This window comes from Tiliqua scincoides, chromosome 2 (assembly GCF_035046505.1).
Source record: "Tiliqua scincoides isolate rTilSci1 chromosome 2, rTilSci1.hap2, whole genome shotgun sequence".
Taxonomy (NCBI): domain Eukaryota; kingdom Metazoa; phylum Chordata; class Lepidosauria; order Squamata; family Scincidae; genus Tiliqua; species Tiliqua scincoides.
This window is the reverse complement of record NC_089822.1, coordinates 107,940,934-107,963,652: the sequence shown is the minus strand read 5'-3', so window position 1 is coordinate 107,963,652 and position 22,719 is coordinate 107,940,934. Positions and strand designations below refer to the sequence as shown.

The 22,719-nt window shown below is 45.0% G+C and overlaps 1 protein-coding gene and 1 pseudogene across 2 annotated transcripts; both read right to left on the bottom strand.

Moving 5' to 3' along the window:
* Nucleotides 1-686: 686 nt before the first annotated feature.
* Nucleotides 687-17,325, bottom strand: M6PR (mannose-6-phosphate receptor, cation dependent). Of its 2 annotated transcripts, XM_066618407.1 has the most exons (7): nt 17,105-17,325; nt 9,934-10,092; nt 8,184-8,350; nt 7,980-8,089; nt 6,244-6,374; nt 4,509-4,635; nt 687-4,142 (listed from the first exon to the last, which is right to left on the bottom strand). In XM_066618407.1, the coding sequence occupies exons 2-7, from the start codon at nt 10,089-10,091 to the stop codon at nt 4,020-4,022; spliced, it is 816 nt and encodes a 271-aa protein (XP_066474504.1). In that variant the 5' UTR covers nt 10,092; nt 17,105-17,325; the 3' UTR covers nt 687-4,019. The 2 variants fall into 2 exon arrangements, with proteins under 2 accessions (XP_066474504.1, XP_066474506.1); XM_066618409.1 differs by lacking the exons at nt 7,980-8,089; nt 8,184-8,350; nt 9,934-10,092; nt 17,105-17,325 and adding an exon at nt 8,090-8,151.
* Nucleotides 17,326-22,602: 5,277 nt separating this feature from the next.
* LOC136642577 (5S ribosomal RNA) lies at nt 22,603-22,719 on the bottom strand (annotated as a pseudogene).

The following is a 22,719-nucleotide window of genomic DNA, read 5'->3' as shown; positions in this document are numbered from 1 at the left end:
ACTCTTCTACAGTTTGGGAAGGTGTTGAACAGTTTTATTCCACAGTATTTCCTAAATCTTGAACACTTAATACATTTGTGGCATATGCTTTTGTGACTAATAGGCAACTTCATCAGCTGCATAAAGTGTTACTCTTAACAGCCCAATCCTAATGTGCCATTTGAGTAGGCACAGGCTTTTCTGCACTCAAGTGTTGCCAATGTTTCATAAGGCATGTTTGCACTTACTTGTGAGATGGCAGCACCAGCACAAAGGCATGTACTGGTCTGCTGGTTTTTTCCCCATTCTCTGTGCTGTCTGGTGGTAAGTATGCACTGGGCAAGATGGGGAGGGGGTGTTTTAAGGCAGAACAGGGGAGGCTGGGGGCAGTGCATACTATATATCTTAACCCCCTGTCCTACACATGATTCCTGGATTTGTGACAGATAAACAGGGATGGCTGGGAAGAGCAGGTTAAGTATATCCCCTTTACCCTGTGTGAGCTACAGCACAAGCCATGTACCCTGGCTGTACTGGTACAGGTTAGGATTGTGCTGCATATTGGCAGGAAGAGGGAGGGGTGGGTATGTAGAGAGAAACTGCAAATACTGGCACAAAATAGTCAAGAATTACAGTTACAGCCTGTGCTACTGTGTGCCAGATAAGCAGTGACAGTTTGTAAAAGAGGTAGCTGATGATAAAATTCCTTAACTTTGCTAGGTTCTTTTATTTTAAAGCATTTGAGTCCTGTCTGAAATCCCAAACAAATGTGATGCTCAAGGCAGCTCACAGTAAGTTTAAAAAATGCATATTAAAAATACCATATAATCAGTAAAAACAACCAGCAATAACACACCCAAGACAGCAGCAGTAAAAGCAATAAAAACAGTACACAGCAAAACGGCATAAAAAAACAATTCTTGAGCAGCAGCAGATAAAAACACAAGACAAAACAGCAACTTAGAGCAACAAAAACCTAAGAAAAAGCAAGCTGACCTTAAACATTTTAAGCCCCTGCGGAATGTTAGCAGGGGCAGCACAGGCTTGCATTCAAAAGGGAGTTTCAAAGCTGTGATGCTGCCCCCAAGAAGGCCCACACAAAAGAATGGTGTGTAATGGTAAGCACTGTGCATGCAGGCCTTAATGCAGCTGTCCCACAGTTTGGAGACCATTGACAACTGCACTTTTAGACAAAACTGTCACAGTGATCAAAGAGCAGGTAAGAAAACACTTGATGGTATCACTGGCACTGTGGATTCTATAATATCCATGCTTGAGTGGATATGGAACATTATTGGTGCCTGCTGCTGTTTAAGATGGGGAGGGTTGTCTGTCAGCAAGGATGGGCTTTTGACCCCTGTCCAGTGTAGGCTATAGGTCATGCATAGTGGAGTGATTTTAGATCAATGTTAACCAGTTGGTAGTGTGTCTGTCCTGGGTTAAAAAAATTAGTACCTACAAACTACTATTACAGGAATGGCACCCAATGATGAAGTTGACTGTAGTCCAGAAAAGCATATGCTGCAATAAGTGTGTAAAATGCCACAAGATTTGATCATTGCAGTAAAACAAATGCAGCTGTTCTTGATATACATTAAAAACTAGAGTCAACCCTTAATCACTGTACAGATTTCACATGTCACAACAGTTAACATATTCCAAAGATAAAATAGTGTCTTATTGTGAAAGAAAGCTTGACTTAAGCATATTTCTTTCTTTGGTACAAAAAGTGTGGTGCTACCACGTGGCTAAAGGTTGTCATCTTAAACTCATGGTACAGGATCCAAAGAACGCCCTTTTATTTACACAACGTTAACTGACCCATTCTCTTTAAATAGGTGTACTTTTAGATCAGTGCATTTTAAATAACCTTGCGACAGATGAATGCAAAGTTCTGGATTGACAAAGCACAACTTCAAGCATTACACTATAATGCATGTAGACCCCACTTCTCATTTGAACTCAGCAGGACTATTAAATGCACTAGTAGCCTGTTGGCAATGATCACTATTTCAGACTGGAGACTCGCTGCATTTGTCGCAAGGGAGGGTGTTTAACAGATGTGCAACAGTCGATCATCTTGCTTAATTTGATCTTGTTCAAACAGTGAGAGGAACTTCTAATGCTTTAGGATTACTGAAGCTAAGGCAGTATGGAGCTGCTCAGTATGAGGTGGCCTTTAAGCTAAACCACCCTGTCTTTTACAGTCTAGTCAGCCTAATATACTTTGTTCCTTTTAACCAAGCACACTAGGGGATTGATCCTGATATCTTCTGTATGTGAAGTGTGTGCCATGATCCCTCCCCTTCTTTGGTGACTGACAAGCAGCATACAAAGAGCAAGGCTGAACTAACTGCAACATCAGTCGTAGTAAGCCAGTGAGCTATGGCTATATTTTCCCTCCAAAAGCTACTGCAGTTGCCCACTATAGCCTTACTCATCAGTTTCTTTTTAAATGTTTCCAATTTATGCACACATACACAGTTTAGGGCACTTAAGCCATTTTAATTTTAAAGTTGTATCTTTTTTATACAAAGTCTCTTAAATACCACCATGAAAAAGTGACAGTTGCCATAACCCATGTCTCCCCCTTGTTTTGGAGAAGCTTAACAAGGCTGCATTAATCTCATTCCAGCAAGAGAGCCTGTCCCTGCTCCTCCATAAATCGTGTAAGAAGATGGGTCAAATCCATTCACCCAATATTCCAATTCCTCTACCAAGGTAGCAAGTAGAAAAGTGGCATGTTCTTGCCACACAAGAGAAAGCTGATAATAGCAAATTCAAGTGAATCAGGAGTCCTTAAACTTTATTTGAACAGTAGCTGCTAACCTCCAACAGTGAGCAGTGTTGCTGAACTGTCTTCAAATCTTGCCGTTAAGCACACAGTTCTATCCTCCATTCCAGAAGGTGCTGCCAAGAAGTGACCCACTAAGCTAGCAAACTGCCTTGCCCTGCTCCTTCACTCCAGAAAGCAAATACAGGAACAGTTTAGAATTGACCTTTCACCTAAGAAGAATTAACAGCAGAGAGCCATTCCCTCAGTCGTAAACAAACACTTCGGCAGAAGATTGCCTCTTCAGTTGATGCTCTGCCTTCAAGTACCAATTCATAGTTGGGTCCAAAAATAAAAACATACAGCTTGGAGCAAAGAGTGAGAGACCTTTAGATTTTTCACACAGCTGTTAGGTCCCCCTCCTGCTTTTTTTAGGCTAGCATGTCTAGCTCTACTGCTAACCATATGATTTACAGGATCCATCTTCTTAAATGCCACAATCACATTCACAATTAAGGATGAATGACTCATCTTAATAAAAAAAAGAATGGAGTGACATAGCAGGAATTGGTCTCTTAAATGCCTGCACTTACAAAAGGACACCAGTAAGAAAGGAACTTTCCTCTTAACCCTTTTAAAAGGCATTTCCTCCATTTCTCTTTAGCTCATTTAACAAGATATACATAATAGTGGCAGTCTCATTGCTAGTGGCTGCAAAAAGATCAGGCTTTGGTAAAAAGATGGCAATTCTCTAGGTGGTCTTGGTTACTGTACCTCCAAAGGATCTGAAAATGCTGGGGAAGCTCCTTGCAATAAAAAAGTATAACGGACTCATTCAAAATACAGATCCAGTATTTTGTAGAATAAAGATGGCAGACCATAAGCAACAGCACTCAATCCCAGCAACAATAAAATCCCTTTACTAATATTACCCTATCCATTCAGGTTATTTTCTCACTTCCTATACAGTACGCCAGTCTTGCTATTCCATTGCTGCAGCAAGACCTCCACAATTCATCTGCAAGTGGTGAAGAATTTAAGCCTCAGTAAGTCTAGAAAAACATGTTGCCCATTATGACAGCTTTATGTTCATAACAGAACCCCTCCCCCCTCCAGTAGTCATTCATGTCAGAAGGAAAAACAGGGCAGCCATGGTGAAAGTAAGCAGCTCAAGGGGGCAATCAGAAAAAAAAAAAGAGAAAAGTGGGTGAGAGTAGCTGGGCAACACCTGCTTGTGTGACCACCACCAGGGGCAGGAAAAGAGAAATCACATGGGTAGCAAGTGGTCATCACGCTCTTCAGATTCTTCCCCAAGTTGGTCATCACCAACACCACGATACGCAGCTGGTACATTTCGGGGTTTAGATCGACACACAAAGTCACAGCCATCCTGCAAACACACATTAATATACTAAAATCAGACCATAAGCAATGAGTGCTGTATTAAACTCTCCCCCATTCCTCATCCATACAGAAATATTCATTATGTTCAGAATGAAGTAAATTATATTAAATCTTTCCCATCAAGCATGCGGCACCAGACACCACTTCACTTTCCATGTAGCATCTACAGTTTTTCTTAAGAAAAAAGTTTACAGCTAACAAATCTCTTATTGATACTTTGCTGTGCCACAGCTGATCAACTTTCCAAGTACTGCAGGAAGTGCATGGGTGTATGATCCGATACATACCCTGAAGGTGGCATAGGTTACCCCTTCTAATTGCAAGATACAGATGTCTCTCTTTTACTACTTACTGCCACTAGGTTGCCCAGGTCTTGCCAGAAGATAAAATGGGGAAACTGCTCCATGCCTTTTGCTCCCACCACCAAACGCTGGTAGAGGAATCCCCCAATGATGTACACTGCAACCACGGAAGCAAACCTGGGAGAGAAAGTTGACACAAGAATGCACCAATGAGATCAACAGAAGAGATAAAACACGAGTATATACAGAGATGTGAGTTCTGATTATTATACTTTGGTTCCCAATGCTACAAAAAACTGAAGACCTGGTACCTTCTTTAAAAGGAGAAATAAGATTTGGAGAAGTCTTGTTCTATGCAAACTGCTAAGAAGCTAGTGATAGTTCAGTTGCCAGTTTCCCTTTGTCCTGTCTCTCTCTCTCCAACACAACACTTGTGTCCTCTGCTCATAAGATCTGGAAAACCACTGCTCTACAGAATGTGTGGAGAACAACTGTGGCAGTTTGGAGGCAGCGGTGGAACACTCAGCAAGATCATCATCGCCAAGCTCCTGAGTGCAGAGAGGAAAGTTGCACAGGGCTTCAATCAGAGGTGCACAGCTGCATGGCTGTTCTGCTCACACAATGAACTCAGGTAACTTGTATCTTGCCCCTTGTTACAACCCTTTACATTCAGTAAATCCCTTGAAGCTTTGAATGTGCTTCCTTGTTAGTCTCTTGCCTTGATTCCCACAGGCACTAATATCTGCTACTTGTCCAGAGATCCCTCCTTTCACTGGCTGCATGTATAGGGAAGGTTGAGGCTGCAGAGGTCTTACTACTGTGATTGTTCAGAAGCTGATACTGCACTCTTGGATTTATTCCCCAAATAAACAATGTGAACCCCAGTGGTAATATGCCCCTCTGCGAGCACAATGTGGATTTTGACCAACCCTGAAACAGTTTCCCTTTATGACTGCCAGTTCCCATTCTGGACATCTCCACTCCCCAGAATTCAGCAGTCCATCACTCCCCTCTAAATTCTAATTGAGAGAAAAGTGCTCACACGCTACAACCACAAAGCCCAATTTGCACAATTTACTCCTGTCCCCAAATGTAGTGACCATAATTGTGAGATTTTCTCATGTATCATATATAGCACCATGTAAATATAGGGGAGAGAAAAAGGAAGAAATCAGGGCTCTTTGCAAAAGCCAACAGTCATAACAATTAGCATTATCATTATCATCATAATTGGCATTAGCAGTCAGGCACCAGTTGATGGTCCAGAGCCTTTCCAAGGCCCACTGCTCTGATAGCTTGACCCACAGGCTGAGGGTCTGGCCAAAAGGGCAAGCTGAAGAGAGGGTAGGTGCATATTGGTAAATTCTATTTGCAGCATAGCCTGCAATCACACCTATGTCGGCAGCTGATCCTACTCATCCAGTAGCAGTGGTGATGGTCACTGCTACCAGCTTGGGTTGTGCTACTGAGAGTTAAAGATCTTGCAAGTGGTGCACACATGCTCTAACTTCCTGTTGTAGCCCAACTCTGCAACTGCGTGCTGCCTGCTGCTACGGTAGTGAGGAATGAGCATTGCACAGGACCCAGCTTTTCAACCCTTGAAGCCATTGGTGCTTTGGTGGCACAAAGGAGAACTCTCCTCCATCTTGTCTGCCCAGCAGACAAAGTGCTACCACTAGGATCCACTGTAGCTGCTGCCCCCCATGCCGGTAAGCATCAGTGTGTAAGTTACTGCATAATGATGAGCAGGATATTAAATATTTCAAATAAAATGTTTACACTTACGTGATAAGGAAAACAGACCCAACACTTAAGTGCGAGTCTTCTGGAGGACAGGCCAACTTGCTATCTAGCTCAAAAGTGTAGGAACATTCCTTCTCCTTCTCCCGCTCCTCTCCTAGTAAGGTGAAACCACTCTGTGTTTGGGAAGATAAACTCATGATAGCTCAGCAAAATACATCTCAAACAAGGTCAGAATCTCCCCCACCCTTGTCCCGAATTTTGTTAGCCATAATCCTCTGCTTTCTTCAGAATCTTCTGCCATAGTTGATCCCACTCTTGAAATAGATGGCTTGCTAGTGAGTAACTACACAAAGTAACTGGCTATCTACATGTTTAGAAGCAGCATGTGGTACAAGCCTCCTGAACTGTACCATTTAGAATGCAGGTTCTATGTTTGAATTTTGAAAGTTTATAACCCACTTTGATTACCCCCAAGATAGCTTAACACCTGACAACGGAAGAACAGTAGCCCCCTGGCTAATGGCATGCTTCAAATGCGTTTCTCTTCAGGCCTGCAGTTCTTAGGCAGAGCAAACCCAAGTTGAAGTGGCACCTAAAGGGTGCCTTAATTTGCCCCTTAATTAGGGGGCCTTAATTTGCCCCCTTTATTTTCTCTTCATACTTAAGCCATTTCTCCCCAACGTTGCACATACATAACAGGGAACAAATATGTACGCCTGTGGGCTAGGCAAAAATGGGTTAAGTCAGGGCAAGCCCTGCTGCTGCCACCTCGTCACCTGCCTGGCCACTTCGAGCAGGCTATTCAAAGAGTGAAGAGAGCGGAGGAAAGGGGAGTGCTGCGCCATTCCCTTCTTACCTTGAGCACCACCACTTGCCAGTTCCCACCTAGCCACTTCTTTGAACACACAGCCTGGACAGAGCATGGTGGGAACAGAAGAGGACTCTGCTCCCAGCATGCTCCGACCTGCTAGTGTCTCTGAAGTAGTGGTTGGATAGAAGGTGGCACAGTTAAAAGTTAAGTGGGGGCAATCCTCTTGGTTGCAGTCCTTGGAGGAAGTGATCAAGAGGATTGCTCCGCCTCCTCTCTCTAGTACAGTTGCTGCCATTGCTTGCAGTAGTGACACAGCAGTGTTGTGAGATGCCACTGGCCCAATCCTCCACTTACTTGCTTTCAGTGTGTGAGAATAAGACTTTAGAACAGAAGGAGGCAGCTCAGTGGGGGTGGGAGCTGTGGCAGGTTCAGGGCATCCCTCATTGGTTCACAGTCTCCTCCCTGAAGGAGCTGCTTCTGTCTGTGTCCTGGCTAGAACAGTCTTGTCCTGAGGCAACTGACACAGAGCAGAGTTTTTTCTGGCAGGGACTCCCTGCAGCTGCTCTTTCTCTGGCAGGGCCAGGTGTATCTTTCCCTTATCTAGAAAGTAGCAGCCCTTGTTTTTTTGACCAATGGCAAAGGATGGCAAGTCAATAGTCCTCGACCTCAGAAATTCACTACATGGAAACCTAGCAAGCCAGGATGAAAGGCTCTATCCATCTCCACGATGAACTTATTTTCTAAGTGAGAAGATATTCAAGTGTGCACACAGCATTCTGACATGGCAGTACTCCTGCCAGGTTATGCAAACGTCTTCTGAACAAGTACCTCGGCAATTACACAATACAATTACACTGGAGGTCCTGTGGCAAAAACTGACTGCCAGCCACAGGCTAGTTTGAAAGTATCATTGGACTTTTTTTTTTTGCTTTTAAAGGTTATCCCCTTCCTCATTATGACTACTCACTGCTAGTGTCTTCGAGTTGCAGGTGATCATTACAATGGCCCTTCTCCTTTCTCGCCCACAGTGGGAATCATAGTTTTCACCCCCCATATAGGTCAGCATAATCCACTCACCTGCCGAGACAGAAATACAAGAGAGAGCCTGTGAGGTGTGAGTAATGTTGAAAGAGCCATGAAGAAGGGCTGTGGAGGGAAGAGGGTGTCTTACTTCCGCTGATAATGTGGGTGTCGTTGATCCGTCCCACCACTACCACATGTTCATTCTGCTTATCGATCTGCAACAGGCCAGCATTGCTGTAATTACTGGAAACTTCTTGACACACCCGAAATTTATAGGTGTATTTTTCCTTTCCATCATCAACGCTCGTTTCAAAACTGCAAGGGAAGATGTCAAAGAGAGAAGCGACACAAAACCTTAGGGGTATCTACACTCAAAATCCACTGGGTGAATTAAAAGTGCCCACTGGCACTTTCCTTGAGGCCCTCTGAGATCTCTAAGCTGACCTTCATAAGACAAAGTTCAACCACAAACAAATATCTCTGCTGATCATGGTGACCTCTCACTTGGTCTTCGACTAAACTAGAAGTGCCCCAAATGTTACACTGCATTTAACATATGTAAGATAGGCATCTTTGCACACACACCTTTCTCTCTGTATACATACCTAATCCATTCCCTGAAAACAGCCCTTATAGTGAAAACCTGGATAACAAGTACAATTATTACACTCCTTTTCAGTGGGAAAAATTCTGATTTGTTCCAAAGCCATTCTAAGTGCACCCCAGAATCACCCTAAATGCCCAGTAGCAAAGTTGATTGACACTATACAACTTCAGTAAAGTGTTAAAAGTCAATGATGAAAATGTTTCAGTTCTAGTGTCACATATGAGTTTTTAGCATAGTTTTTAGTTGCAGACTATGAGCAACTCTTACTTTTCACCTGTTTTGCCATTTTCCCCATGATTTTTTTTAATCTTCTTCTGTTTTTCAAAGACCCATAGTCACAGTATTTCGTAGAAACACAGCACAAAAACAAACACACTGTAAAAGGGAATGAGTAATGCACATGCCCTGAAAGCGTGGGTGTGCACTAGCCATCAGGCACTGTGTCTCACATGGAGCTCCTGAAGAGCTCTTCCCCTCAAGTTCATAGGAGCACACTGGAAAAAGGGGGCACTTTTGCACCTTGAATTTTGCACAAGGGGGAAAAATGCAAGTTCAATTCAACCTCCTGGAACTCCTTGGACACACAAGGTAAATTCCTGTTCTGTTTCTGGAGCTGAAAGTCCAGAGGAGGTGTATCCAAATGAGAGAGACATCGCCTCCATGAGGCACTTCTCCCCGCATTCCCAGACCTTATATCAAAAATCTTGGTACGGATGAAGGGGAATGGTCTTAATGTGTGCCCTATGGATGAGTGAAAACCTGTACAGTGAGAGTACTTATAAAGAGGAAAGAATATCTACTTTGCACAATTCCTTAAGGGTTATTTTTGCAGTTTTTATAATTTTGGAAGAAGCAGTGACTAGGTTAAAACCAGAGTGATGTGGGAGAGCATAACAGGAATATTAGATCAATGACATTGATCTAATTGATCATTGATTGATGGTCTAATCATTGATCTAATCATTGATGTAATCATTGATGGTCATTAGACAAGGAGTTCAAACTTTCACTCTTAGTTACTACAAGGTCTCATTAAGGTACAGAATACTGCCACTGAGATTCTAAGATTTGTAAAGGAGCTGTTAGATTCTTTCAGAAGTCATGTTTTAGCATTACAGTGGAAACATCCTGAGCAAGCTGGAATCTTAAGATAATTACTACTCATCTAAACTAGCTAGAATTGTTATATATTCCGAACAGCTCAAAAATTCCACTGAGCCATTGCTCCCAACTTTGATTAACACAATGCCACCCCCATTCCTGTAAGAGTTTATTAGAAAAGACATTGTACCTTTGGCCGAAAAGGGGTTCCAAACGCTTCAGTACGGCCAATTCTTTGACAGATTCATGGCCTACCTCCCCCACTAGATCGCATTTCTTTTCATTTGCCATCACAATGGTTCCAAGGGCTAGCAGCATGGCATAGAGGCAAGAGTGAGCCAGAAACATCCTATAAATACAGTTCAAAGAAAAGAATAGATGCAATTGAAGAGTTAACAGTTTTGTCTGAAACATGAGATCTGAATTCCAAGGATAAAGTATATTATGGTAATACCTCCTACAGATTCCTGGAAAACAATGTACTACATGAGACAGCACTAGGGGAGCAGTTATAACGCTTTCTGATGTACTGTACACAGTACTGTACAGTGGGCCCTCCTCATTCGTGGGCTTTCCACCCGCAGATTTCAATATTCACAGATGCCGAGCCTGCAGCTGGTGGGCCTCAGAGGACCTCCGGGACGCAACCAGAAGCTACGTACTTCCAGTTTTTCTGCAAACTTGAAGTGCATTCCAGTCACAACCAGGAGATCTTCTGAGGTCTCCCCATGCTTCAGAAGGCCTCTTCAACACAAATGGAAAGCACTTTCAGTTTGCTCGCACCTCCCCCCCTCCCCCCCATGGATTTCATTTGGTATCAACAAGGTATCCTGGAATGGATCACCCGTGGATACCACTGTAGCCACCAGCACATTAGGTCAGAGCCTACTATGTAACTGATCACCACCAGTGTCACTTCCATTGGTGTCACAGCAGCAGTGGAAGATGGTGGGAGAAGCTACTCCCAGGAGAATGAGCCAAGTTGATTTTTGGGATTTGCAGGCTTCTTGTTGAAGGAGGCATCTTGGGTAGATTGACTCGCCCACCATTTCCTGGTAGCAAGCAATTAGCAATTTGCTCTGATTACCACAGTGCTAGCCAGAAAACAGCTTCTGTTGGCTGAAACTGCAATGAGAACAGTTGTACTTTTCTGCACTGAACTTCTGAACAGTTTTATGGATTGTAACTTCTTTTTATTATTATTATATTATTATTATTATTATTATTATTGAAATATTGCACAAAGAATGCTACAATGAAACAGCATAATAAGAAGCAGTGTGGTATCACATTAATGGGCAATTTTCTCAATGGAGAGAGGTGAAAAGCGGTGTGCCCCAAGGATCTGTCCTGGGACCGGTGCTTTTCAACCTCTTCATAATGACCTGGAGACAGGGTTGAGCAGTGAGGTGGCAAAGTTTGCAGACGACACCAAACTTTTCCGAGTGGTGAAGACCAGAAGTGATTGTGAGGAGCTCCAGAAGGATATCTCCAAACTGGCAGAATGGGCAGCAAAATGGCAGATGCGCTTCAATGTCAGTAAGTGTAAGGTCATGCACATTGGGGCAAAAAATCAAAACTTCACATATAGGCTAATGGGTTCTGAGCTGTCTGTGACAGATCAGGAGAGAGATCTTGGGATGGTGGTGGACAGGTCGATGAAAGTGTTGACCCAACGTGCGGCAGCAGTAAAGGCCAATTTTATGCTTGGGATCATTAGAAAAGGTATTGAGAACAAAACGGCTAATATTATAATGCCGTTGTACAAATCTATGGCAAGGCCACACCTGGAGTATTGTGTCCAGTTCTGGTCGCCGCATCTCATAAAGGAGATAGTGGAAATGGAAAAGGTGCAAAGGAGGGCAACTAAGATGATTGCTGGGCTGGGGCACCTTCCTTATGAGGAAAGGCTATGGCGTTTGGGCCTCTTCCGCCTAGAAAAGAGGCGCCTGAGGGGGGACAGGATTGAGACATACAAAATTATGCATGGGAAGGACAAAGTTGATAGAGAGATGCTCTCACATAACACCAGAACCAGGGACTAAAATTGAGTGTTGGGAGAGTTAGGACAGACAAAAGAAAATATTTCTTTACTCAGCGTGTGGTTGGTCTGTGGAACTCCTTGCCACAGGATGTGGTGACGGCATCTGGCCTGGCTGCCTTTAAAAGGGGATTGGACAAGTTTCTGGAGGAAAAATCCATTATGGGGTACAAGCCATGATGTGTATGCGCAACCTCCTGATTTTAGAAATGGGCTATGTCAGAATGCCAATGCAAGGGAGGGCACCAGGATGAGGTCTCTTGTTATCAGGTGTGCTCCCTGGGGCATTTGGTGAGCCGCTGTGAGATACAGGAAGCTGGACTAGATGGGCCTATGGCCTGATCCAGTGGGGCTGTTCTTATGTTCTTATTATTGCACTTATGGTTTTGCAAGAAAAGGTGGAGACTTCAAAAACAATCTGGGGTGACCACTACACAGCCCTAAATTAAGGCAAAGACAATGTGGGGGGGGGGGAGGAATTTGGAACATCACTGGCTCAGTATAAATGACAATCCAGAATTACGTGACATTAGGGCAGAGAACCGACTGCTTAAGGCAGTGGTATTCAAACTGGGGTAAGCAGCAACTGTTACCCTGCACATCCCTGATCTTGTCTGATCTTGGAAGCTAAGCAGGGTCAGGCCTGGTTAGTACTTGGATGGGAGACCACTTGGGAATACTGGGTGCTGTAGGCTTATACCATAGTCTTTCAAGACTGAAGGTTGCCAACCATTCAAACTGGGGTGTCGCAACACCCCAACCTGAGGACCCTGGCCTCTGCCCCCTTAAGGGGCAGGCGCAGGGGGGAAGGCAGCAACACAATTCCCAGGATTGCGTTGCTAATGGGGCTGCAGGGACTGGGATGCACTCACTAGTCCCTGCAACAGCCTCCCTGGCTGTGAGGAACCCTGTGCAAACATCTGCAGGGCTCCCCACATCTTCAAAAGTGGAAGTGGAGTGATCACGCACCACCTCCGCAAAACCGGAAGTGGAGTGCGAGCGCTCCACTTTCACTTTTAGAAGGCTGGGGAGCCCTGCAGACACTCGTGCAGGGCTCCCCACACCCCAGGAAGACTGCTGCAGGGACTGGTGAGTGCATCCCAATCCCTGTAGCCCCCCTGAGCGACAGGATCCTGGCGAATGCATCACTGCCTCCCCCTCACCTCCCTCCCTTCCCATGCAAGGACAAACTCCCGCAGAGCTTGAAAACCGCAGGCTTAAGGAATTGACTTGTGTGAGATGTACTGGATCAGCCTGCAATATGGTCTCTGTGGAATCAGGACAACACCTGGGACAAAAGGCAGCAAGCGTTAAGCAGAGGAGGCAATCCATTCCAACTGCTTTTTACATAAAAAGTTTTTTAAAAGTTAACTTAGATTACGAGTTAAACTTGGTTTGTTTCAAATGCCTAGTTCCAGTAACTAAATGGGCAATACACCCCTACACTGGGCTCTGAACATCTGAAAGTAACCTACAAATGCCAAAACATACAACACTATAATTACTGATTGCTGTATAGTATGAACACGGAAGTGAAAATGAGAAGGAGGAAAATTAAATGAACCTCATTAGAAAAGAAGGAAGGCTAGGAAGGCCTTTAAAAAAAGGAACTACAACAGGAAATGGAATTTATGGTAATTTAAACTCTAGCTTCCTTCCTAGGTCTCAGCAGATCCCACTCAGATCAGAGGTTATACTAGACAGGTAACAGCTTAAAGTCCAGGACAGGAAGTTCAGAGAAGGAGGTCTTCCCTGACGGTTACGTAGCAGCTCAAAAATTACACAGTTCTCCAGGCGGTAAAGGAAAAGCCAATAGCATGTAGTCACATGCTTACTTGCATCACAAGTATTGTTTACTGCATTTCAAGACATTTTCTCTCCAATGAAACTAGGGAAATAAATGATGTGTCAGACTGCGCAGGACTTCATATCATGCTTCAGCTGAAACGACTGAAAGTGACTTCTAGTTTCAACTGCTGGGAACACAGGAACTTGGATTTCTTTGGCAATGGAAGCTTGTCACAAGATACAGGGATGATCACTAACTTAAGACAGCTTAAAGAGATTAGAAAAGTTAGTGGAGAATTGAGGCTACAACTTTGTCTGATTCAACTCAGCAGGTACTGAGGAACAATATTTCACAAGCACCACACCAGTATTTCAGGACCAAGTAATGCTCTTAGAAATTTAGTCCTACAAATTCACTGCAGTTATTTTCTCAGTACAATATGCTACTATTCAACTTACAAAGTCTAGCAATACTGTCTGGTCTGGTCAAGGAAGGAAGCAGACTAGATGCTCCAAAGGCATGCATAGGATATATGGAATAACCTGAATCTAAACTAAAGTTATAATGGGGCAAAGTTCCATGTCTGCCTTGCTAGGCACAAAAGAGTTATACGATATAGCTGGAACAGTTAAAACTTTCCAAACACACACACACACACACACACACACACACACACACACACACACACACACACACAAACGGTATTCTGAATCAAGAGTTCCTCTAACCAACACATTGTTTCAATCTTCTCTTTGTCTCTCTGTTTGAGATTTATGACCAGATGCACTTCTCATTTTATAAACTGATTCAGTGCCACCCAGATCCCATGAGCATGGAGCATGGAGGAAGAAGCAAAGAGACACTTCTTTCCTGTACCTATCATTACTCTTCCTCCTTAATGCAACTATCACAAATTCACCAGGAGCAGCGTTGTTCATTTTGCGTTATCAGTTGTTGATTTTACCAGCAAACAAAAAGGGGGACATTTTCACATGCAAAGAAAGTGTTGCAAACTGGAAGACATCTAGCTCCTCTCCCACCCCCCCTTCTTCTAGGCAATTAAAATGTAGGCATGTTACTAAAGATATCTGGATGCTAATACCTGTTGAGGACACTTGCATGGCTAACTTTTAAAACCTGTAAGGCAGTGTTTCTCAAACTGTGGGTCAGGACCTAGTGGGTCCCAACCCAGAGAGTAAGGAGTCAGGTAGGGCTAACAGCTGACAAGGATGTTCCTAGTGAGCAAACAGTCACAGTCTGTACAAGAACAGTACCAAGTTCCAGGACCTGAGAAAAACTGTGGCCTCTGAGGAAGCTCACCAAAGCTGTGGGTGAAATGTCAGGTTTCAGTTTTTAGTCTTCAGTTTTAGTTTTTAGCTTCTTGTTTTCCAGTCCTTTCGTTTTTGGCCCTTATTTTTAGTTTTTAAGCCTTCGTTTTTAGCTTCAAGTGTGGTTTTGGTTTTTAGTCTTCAGTTTTGTAACACTTAGTTCTTAGTGCTAGTTTTTTAGATTGAGTTTTAGTTTTTAATTTTCAGTTTTTGACTTAGTTTTAGATAGTTAGCCACCCCCTTTCAGGATTGGTTTAGGTTCATTAGGTAAAAAAAGTTAGACCAAGGGTATCAAACTCATTTCATGTTTCAGGAACAGCATTCATGATGCCTGCTGAGGGCCAGAAGTGACGTCATTAGGCAGGAAGTGATGTCATTAAACAGGTCAACCAAAAATGAGCACTTTTTCTCACTTAGGAACCCATCAATTGCAAATGACAGAAGAGAAAACACACAAATCTAGATCATATTTCAAGATATTGGAGAGCCCAATTTTCAAGTGGGCTGCCCTTTCAAGAAGTAACATTTCAGCAGCTGAGAGCCTGAGGGCCAAATAAAAAGCTTCTGCGGGCTGCATCCGGCCCCCTGGCCTTATGTTTGACACTCCTGAGCTAGACCATGGAACCCAGCCTGAAAAACTGTTTATAGTTCAATATGGATTCCAGCTGTGAAAGCCTCAGCATGTTTACCACTCAGTGGATTACAAGCTAATTTCAGGTGGGTTCAATTCATTTCAATGTGTGTTTTATTTTTAATATATTAGACTTGATGCTACCATGGTATGTGAATGCATTTGGGGAAATGTTACAGATCTGTACTTTTAATAGGCTACTATGTATATGCTTTGAACAATGATAGTAAATGGGACTTACTCCTGGGTAAGTATGGGTACAATTGCAGCTAGGGTTGTTAAAACACTTCCTTTTGATGATGTCGCTTCCAGTGATTTCATCACCTCCGGTGGGTCCTGACATATTCTCATTCGAAAAAGTGGGTCCTGGTGCTAAAAATTCAAGAACCACTTACAGTGGTTACAATTACCGTACAGTGTAAGGTACAATAGTGCATTACTGATCTGCCTCTCTCACTGCTAAAGTGCAGGTATAATCCAGCCAAATGTAAGCACTTTAAAGACTTGCTGATTTCAATGAGAAAGTTCAGCATATGCTCAATTCATATTCATAGGACTTGAGAACATTTAACTTGGGATGATTGTCCACTGTAATCAAGTAAATATAGAATCCGCCGACTCCTTAACATGGCTCAGTATGCCATAAACTTTAATAGTCTAGGCCTACTCTCAGTGCTCACCACTGTACCTGAATTGCAAACAGTGAAGGGAGGCCAAGAGGAAGTAGCAAACAGTCAAGGCTCAGCGCACACATGCAGATTTCATTCAGTTCCTGTAAACCAAGGGCATCTCCACTTGCACTAAGAAAGCAGGGGTGGAGAAATCTTAAGAGCAGAAGAGGTTAAGAACGAGCAAGAGGGGCCACCCCCAGCATTTCTCTCTTGGCTTTATTATTAATAAATAAAATACTTTCTAGATTTTTTGTCTAGTCTGTGTTTCTCAACCAGTGGTATGTTTACCACCAGTGGTACCTGAGGTGGGATCTGATGGTACTCACGGGACCCCTGCTGCCCAGCAGTGAGACCAGGAACGCACATCAACAAACAGCAGTTGGAGGCTTGGCTTGGTGGGCAAAGCTCCAAAGCATGCTCTGATGCGCTCGATAAAGCCCTCCTGCCCACCCTGAGCCTCTTTGTCGTGTCACATCTGGCGTACCAACCTGGAAGTGACTGGTGATTATGTCATAACCAGTTACTTCCACTGGCACTTCCAATAGCTGGACTAGGCAAAGTGGTATGGCGGAGGGGAGGCACAAACAGTGGGAACCACTGGGTGGGTCTCGACAGACGGTCGCTCTCAGAAGTGGGTCCCGGTGCCAGGAAGTCTGGGAACCAGTCAATCAACCAGACTAGGAACCAGTCTAGGCAGCTGCTGGGCAGTCTGAGCCTGGCTCTGGCCCCTGCTTGCTGGGAAGGGGCAGCAGCAGGACCTTCTGGAGGCAGGGGGCAGCGCTCTGCCCCCCACGTGCCATGCCAAGCGCAGCCCGCCCCCGGGACTCCTGAGGGCCTCCAGGGCGGCCGAGCTCCACGCGCTCCCACGGCGCCCCGAAGGCTGAGGGGGCCCTTCGCTCACCTGGAGCTGTGGCGCCCCAACGGGGCTCTTGACCGCGTCGCGTGACGTCACCGCTGGCTGGCCTGCCTGCCTGCCTCCCTCCCTCTCCGCTGGACCGTTAACGAGGCTTCATGCCGCACCACTGGCGCTCCCGCCCCTCCCCCCCGCTACGACGCCTGACGTCAGAGAGGAAAACAAATGTCACCGCAGCAGTCCGCCGAACGGCTCTCACGCCCGAGCCGCCCCATGCACCGGAAGCAGGAAGTAGGGCGAGCGGAAACGGGGCGCGTTGGGGACGCTTTCCTCCAATCGGGATGGAACTGTCCAGCGAAATCCCCGCCTTATAGAATCTTCCTGTCCAATGGGAAGTGGAGAAAATGGCCCCGCCCCCGAAAGCCTATACAGCATCAATCGAGTAAGGCGGGCCTTTCCCATGACAGACACCTCTTGATCCAATCAGAGGGCGATAAATGGAGCCAACGCCTCCTCCCACCCTCACGTGCTTTCTTAGTAAGAGGAGGCACGCGCCTGCGTGTCTCCATTCAGTCTCCGGTCCCTTTACGGGAGTCTCCTCTGCGGTGCCTGCCTGAGGGTGGCCTGAATGCAGAAGAGCCCCTGTGGGGCTGATCAGGGAGCCTTCTCAGCTGGCCTTCTAATTCTACCAGCAGTCTGAAGTAGTGGTTCCCACACTGGGTCGGGACCCACTGGTGGGTCGCCACCTGTTTCTTGGTGGGTCACCCAAGCGCGTTGGACAGATCAGCTAACTAATTGCCTGAAGCCCTAAAGTTAATCAAAGCTCACTTACTGTAGCTGCTTAATAATAATAATAATAATAATAATAAACAACAACAACAACAATATATACCGCTTTTCAACAAAAGTTCACAAAGCGGTTTACAGAGAAAAATCAAATAACTAATGGCTCCCTGTCCCAATAGGGCTCACAATCTAAAAATGACGCCCATAAAGAGCTCAGCTCCTGCAGTTTGCCAGGATGTGTCAATATAGGGAGATAAATGTTTGAGGGTCTTTTTCGGGTTGTTATAAATAAATAGAGATTATTTCTAGATCTCCTTTATAAAAGTCCGGGTGGGTCCCAATAGAGCGTCATTTTAAAAAAGTGGGTCCCGATGCTCAAAAGTTTGGGAACCACTGGTCAGGCATCAAGCCAGGCACGAAGGCAATGCTGTTGGTCTGTTACGTCTTCTGTTCTGAGGTAGACTGCCCCTTAACCGGGAGGTTCTATTTAGCCGTTATGGTCAGTGACCATTGATAGACTTTTGTGTAGAAACCACTTTTAAAGCCATCTGATCCGGTGGCCACCACCACGTCTTGTGGCAGTGATTTATAAATAATAATAATACCAGTATTTATATACTGCCATTCTTGTCTTTGGATTTCTCTTCTGACTTTAATCCAAGGCAGTTTACATAGGCAGGCTTTCTAAACCCACATGTAGGGGTTTTTGTGTGCCTCATTAGCCACTGATTTGGCAAACACTGACTCGCCACTGATATCAGGATCCACCTTTAAATGCCTTGTAACAAGGGAAAAAGTGCCAAAATCCCATCTTGCTGTTAAACTGCACTGGTTGTAAGCTTCTCGGAGTTAAAGATAGCTTTAACTGCTGGGTTTCATGTTTCTCCATTGTTGCCCAAGAATGCATTGGTACAGAGTAAGAAACCTGGAAGTGGAACTTGAAAGCTATTTTCCCACTGATTTGTTATCCACTGATTTTTTTTTTATCCATTGAGGATTCCAGAATGGGTTCCACTGAGGTTCCAGAACAGAACCCCAGTGGATAACAAGGCATGACCTGTACAAGTTCTAATTTCACAGAATGCCTTCATTCCATGTGGAATCATTCACAGTCTGGTATCTTTCTGGCTGCATTTGCCTCCACATTTTATCTGATGGCGCTCCTTCACTCTCACTTAAGGCAGCACGTCATCCTCAGCTGGGATGACTCATCTTGTTAGCAGCAGCAGTTATTCTTGGAGCATCAGACTGCAGCTCTACCACTAAGCCAGATCTCCTGTCCATTGTATAAATGAACGATCTTTTGTGTGAAGAAGTATTTTCTTTTGATTCTCCTGAATCGGGTGCAGCACTTTTCAACTAGTAGTGCTGGTACTAGGGGTATTTCATAACATGGTAGATGGTAATTGGCCCCATTGCCATTGTGATCATGTGACCAGTTCTACATGGCTGGACCCACTGGAAGTGGAGAGGCAGGGTGTGTGTGCGTGTGCGCGCGCACCAAACTACACTGAATGTTGATTTAATAGAGGTCAATGGGCTTCCTCCCAGGTAAGTGTGGAGAGGATTGCAGCCTTCAGGGCCCAATCCTGTCCAACTTTCAAGCATTAATGCAGGTGTTCCAATGGGGCATGTGTTGCATCCTGCAGTGGGGGGATAGTCTTGGAGGCTTCCCCAAGGTAAGGGACCATTTGTTCTCTCACTTTGAGGTTGAAGTGCGGCTGCATCAGTGCCGGAAAGTTGGATAGGATTGGGCCGTAAAGCTGCAATCCTATCCACACCTTCCCAGGAGTAAGCCCATTGATTATAATGGGACTTAAATAGTAAACATTCCTAGGATTGGACTGTGAGTCAGTGTTAGCTCCTGGAAATGAGTAATAGTGCAATAGAGCCTGGGATTGAGTAATAGTGCAAGCCTAAGGTGGTGTTGCATTCATGATGCCGCTGTCCATTCAGCACACAGGAGGCTCCTGTGGCATCAGACAGAACTCTCTTTGGAGCACCAACATGAGGATTTACCATCTCCTTAGTATTCAACAAACACACTGAGAGACAGGCACCCCCCCCCCCCACATGCACACAAATTACATTATACCCATTAGGGTCCGGTACCAGGCCCTGGGGCAAAGCAAGGATCTGCTCTCCTGCGCAGCCTACTATGCAATTACAGTATATAAAATTGCATAGAGAGGTGATATAAACTAATCAGTATGGATAGAAAATAATCCTGGTCTGCATGAATTACAGAAAGCTTTGCTAAGAGTCTTAAGGCCCAATGCTATGCCGGTCCCTGCTGGAAGGATGGGTATGCACACTGTTGCAAATGTGCTGTAAGGTACATTGTGGCAGTGCACAGGGCCAGGGTGCTGGTGGAAAGGCCTGCACCAGCCTCCCAGTGCCAGTCAGAGGTGCTCTGCTGGGGGACGGGTGGAGGGCAGAATGGGGACAAGGGAGGGATGGATCAGACCTGGGAGAGGATGGGAATGGCAAAGGAAGCCTCTGCTGTATCCTGTTCTCCCTCCTGAGCCCTTTCCCATGGGGTGGGAGCCATTAGATATTTGATTTTCTCTGTAAACCGCTTTGTGAACTTTTTGTTGAAAAGCGGTATATAAATACTGTTGTTGTTGTTGTTGTTGTTGTTGATATCGCTGGCGCAGATCCAGGTAGTCCCATAGAGGCTGATGGGGCTTTACCTGGGGTAAGTGGACAAAAGTCTTCTTACTGCAAGGTGACCTCCAGCAGCGTCTAATCGCACACTGGATTCAGCAGAGGTTGCACTGTGTGCAACTTTTGTTAAGACTGGGCTGTTAAAGCGTGAATTGTAAAAGTTACGTGAGAAAGTCACTGTAGAATGTGCCTAGTTGGCATCCTTCAGTCTCGGAAGACTATGGTATTTGGCTCTGAATGGTGGTTCTGGAACAGAGTGTCCTCCAGAGCACAAAGCCTGGGTAGAGTAGATATGGAGGATAGTCTGTTACCCATGCAGCAAATCCCCCCTCTCCACGTCGCTGAAATGGTCCAATGGAAAGGCAGAGGCCAATACGGTTGGTTCCAGCGGCGTTGCAGGAGTTGCCAGAATGTGACTGTGTTCAGCCATGAACTGCCTCAGGGACTCCGGCTCCGGATTTTGCCTCGAGGTTGACTCCTGAAGCCTTTTCCATAACTGGATGTAGCCACAAGGCAGTGGAGGTTTGGGATCAGAGTTTTCCTTCTCTCAGATGAGCTGCCTTCCCAGGCTGACGAGTCCCATCTACCCGGTGGCTGTTTAGTCGCCTCTTACGACAAGTACAGCCAAACTGAGGGCCTATTCTTATCCCCCAGCCCCCAGGGGTCAGAATGTGCCTAGAGATAAGCTAAACAATGGGGTAAATATAAAACAAGCCTGAGAAGGGTGGATGACGCACTGAGTACACAAGAATGAAACAAATTGGCTGACGCTGTTAACTGTCTTACTTATGCAGTTTGCTTCTAGATCTTACATGGTTCCACCCCCCCTGCGAAATATCCTGCTTAACTGTATACATTTATTGGTTGTAAAAATGGAGATTTATTAACAGTATTAATTAACAGTATTTATATACCGCTTTTCAACTAAAAGTTCACAAAGTGGTTTACAGAGAAAAATCAATAATTAAATGGCTCCCTGTCCCAAAAGGGCTCACAATCTAAAAAGATGCAACACCAGCAGACAGCCACTAAAATAGACACTACTGGGTTGAGGTGGGCCAGTTACTCTCCCCTTGCTAAAAAAAAAATTTAGCTGGTGAGTCAATTCGGGCAGCTCTCTCTGTTATCAAATTGCAACCAAAAGCTTGGTTGTCTCTATCCGCTGCTGGCATTGATTATTTTCCATGGTCAGACAAACAAACATTTAGTGGGCTTTAATTTGCCCCCAACAGAGATGAGCAAGTATAGAGTCCATCATTGTGCAACTTTCTTATTGCTAGTTCTCTATTGCCCTGACAGCAGCTCCACCCACCTGATGTGCCCACGGGCCTGTGCCCCACTAGGCTTCACCTGTGGCACCAGCCCTGTACTAGTTCACAGAGCCCTTGTGGCAAGAATAAAATTGGTAGTCTCCTGCTGCCCTGAATTCCTTGAAGGAAATAATTAGCACAACAAAAGAACCAAGGTATGCATGCAGGTTGCACAACCCCACTTGTTTTGATGAAGAATTTGGGCATAGAGACCTTTGGTGACTTTTTTGTGCATTCACACTCTGTTTGGGGGGGTGGATCGCATGCTATTCTGGAGATACAATCCCCAGACAACACCTAAGGACAGAGTACTACATTCATTGGTCTATCTGAAGTAGATCCCTGTGGCTTTGATAATAGTTGGAATTAGAGACCCTCCCTTGCAGGGATGCTGAGATACACAGATTAGAGTTACAATTATGCAAAGGAGACTGCTCTGTGGGTTCACTGAGAGTCACAATGAAATGTGACTCTAAGCTAGTAAACACCCCAGGCACATTCCTCAGTGGGTATAGGGGCACAGGCAGGAGGCAGTGATTCTATGGAAAGCAGAAGGCCACCAAAGCAAGTGACAATGTGCAGACAGGTTAAACCGAGAGTACAGGAAGGTTGTATTCAGTGGTGACCATAGAAACTGCACTGGGAGGCTTCCATAATTGCACCCAGTGGAGACAGGAGTTTGCACAAATGGGATTATTATCCCAGGGTGTGTGGGAATCAAGGGAATTTGAGGCTTGGCCTGATGGTGGTTAGCAACCTTCAGTCAAGGAAGCCTATGGTATAAACCTGCAGCACCCGGTATTCCCCGGCGGTCTCCCATCCAAGTACTAACCAGGCCTGACCCTGCTTAGCTTCCGAGATCAGATGCGATCGGGCATGTGCAGGGTAACAGTTGCTGTT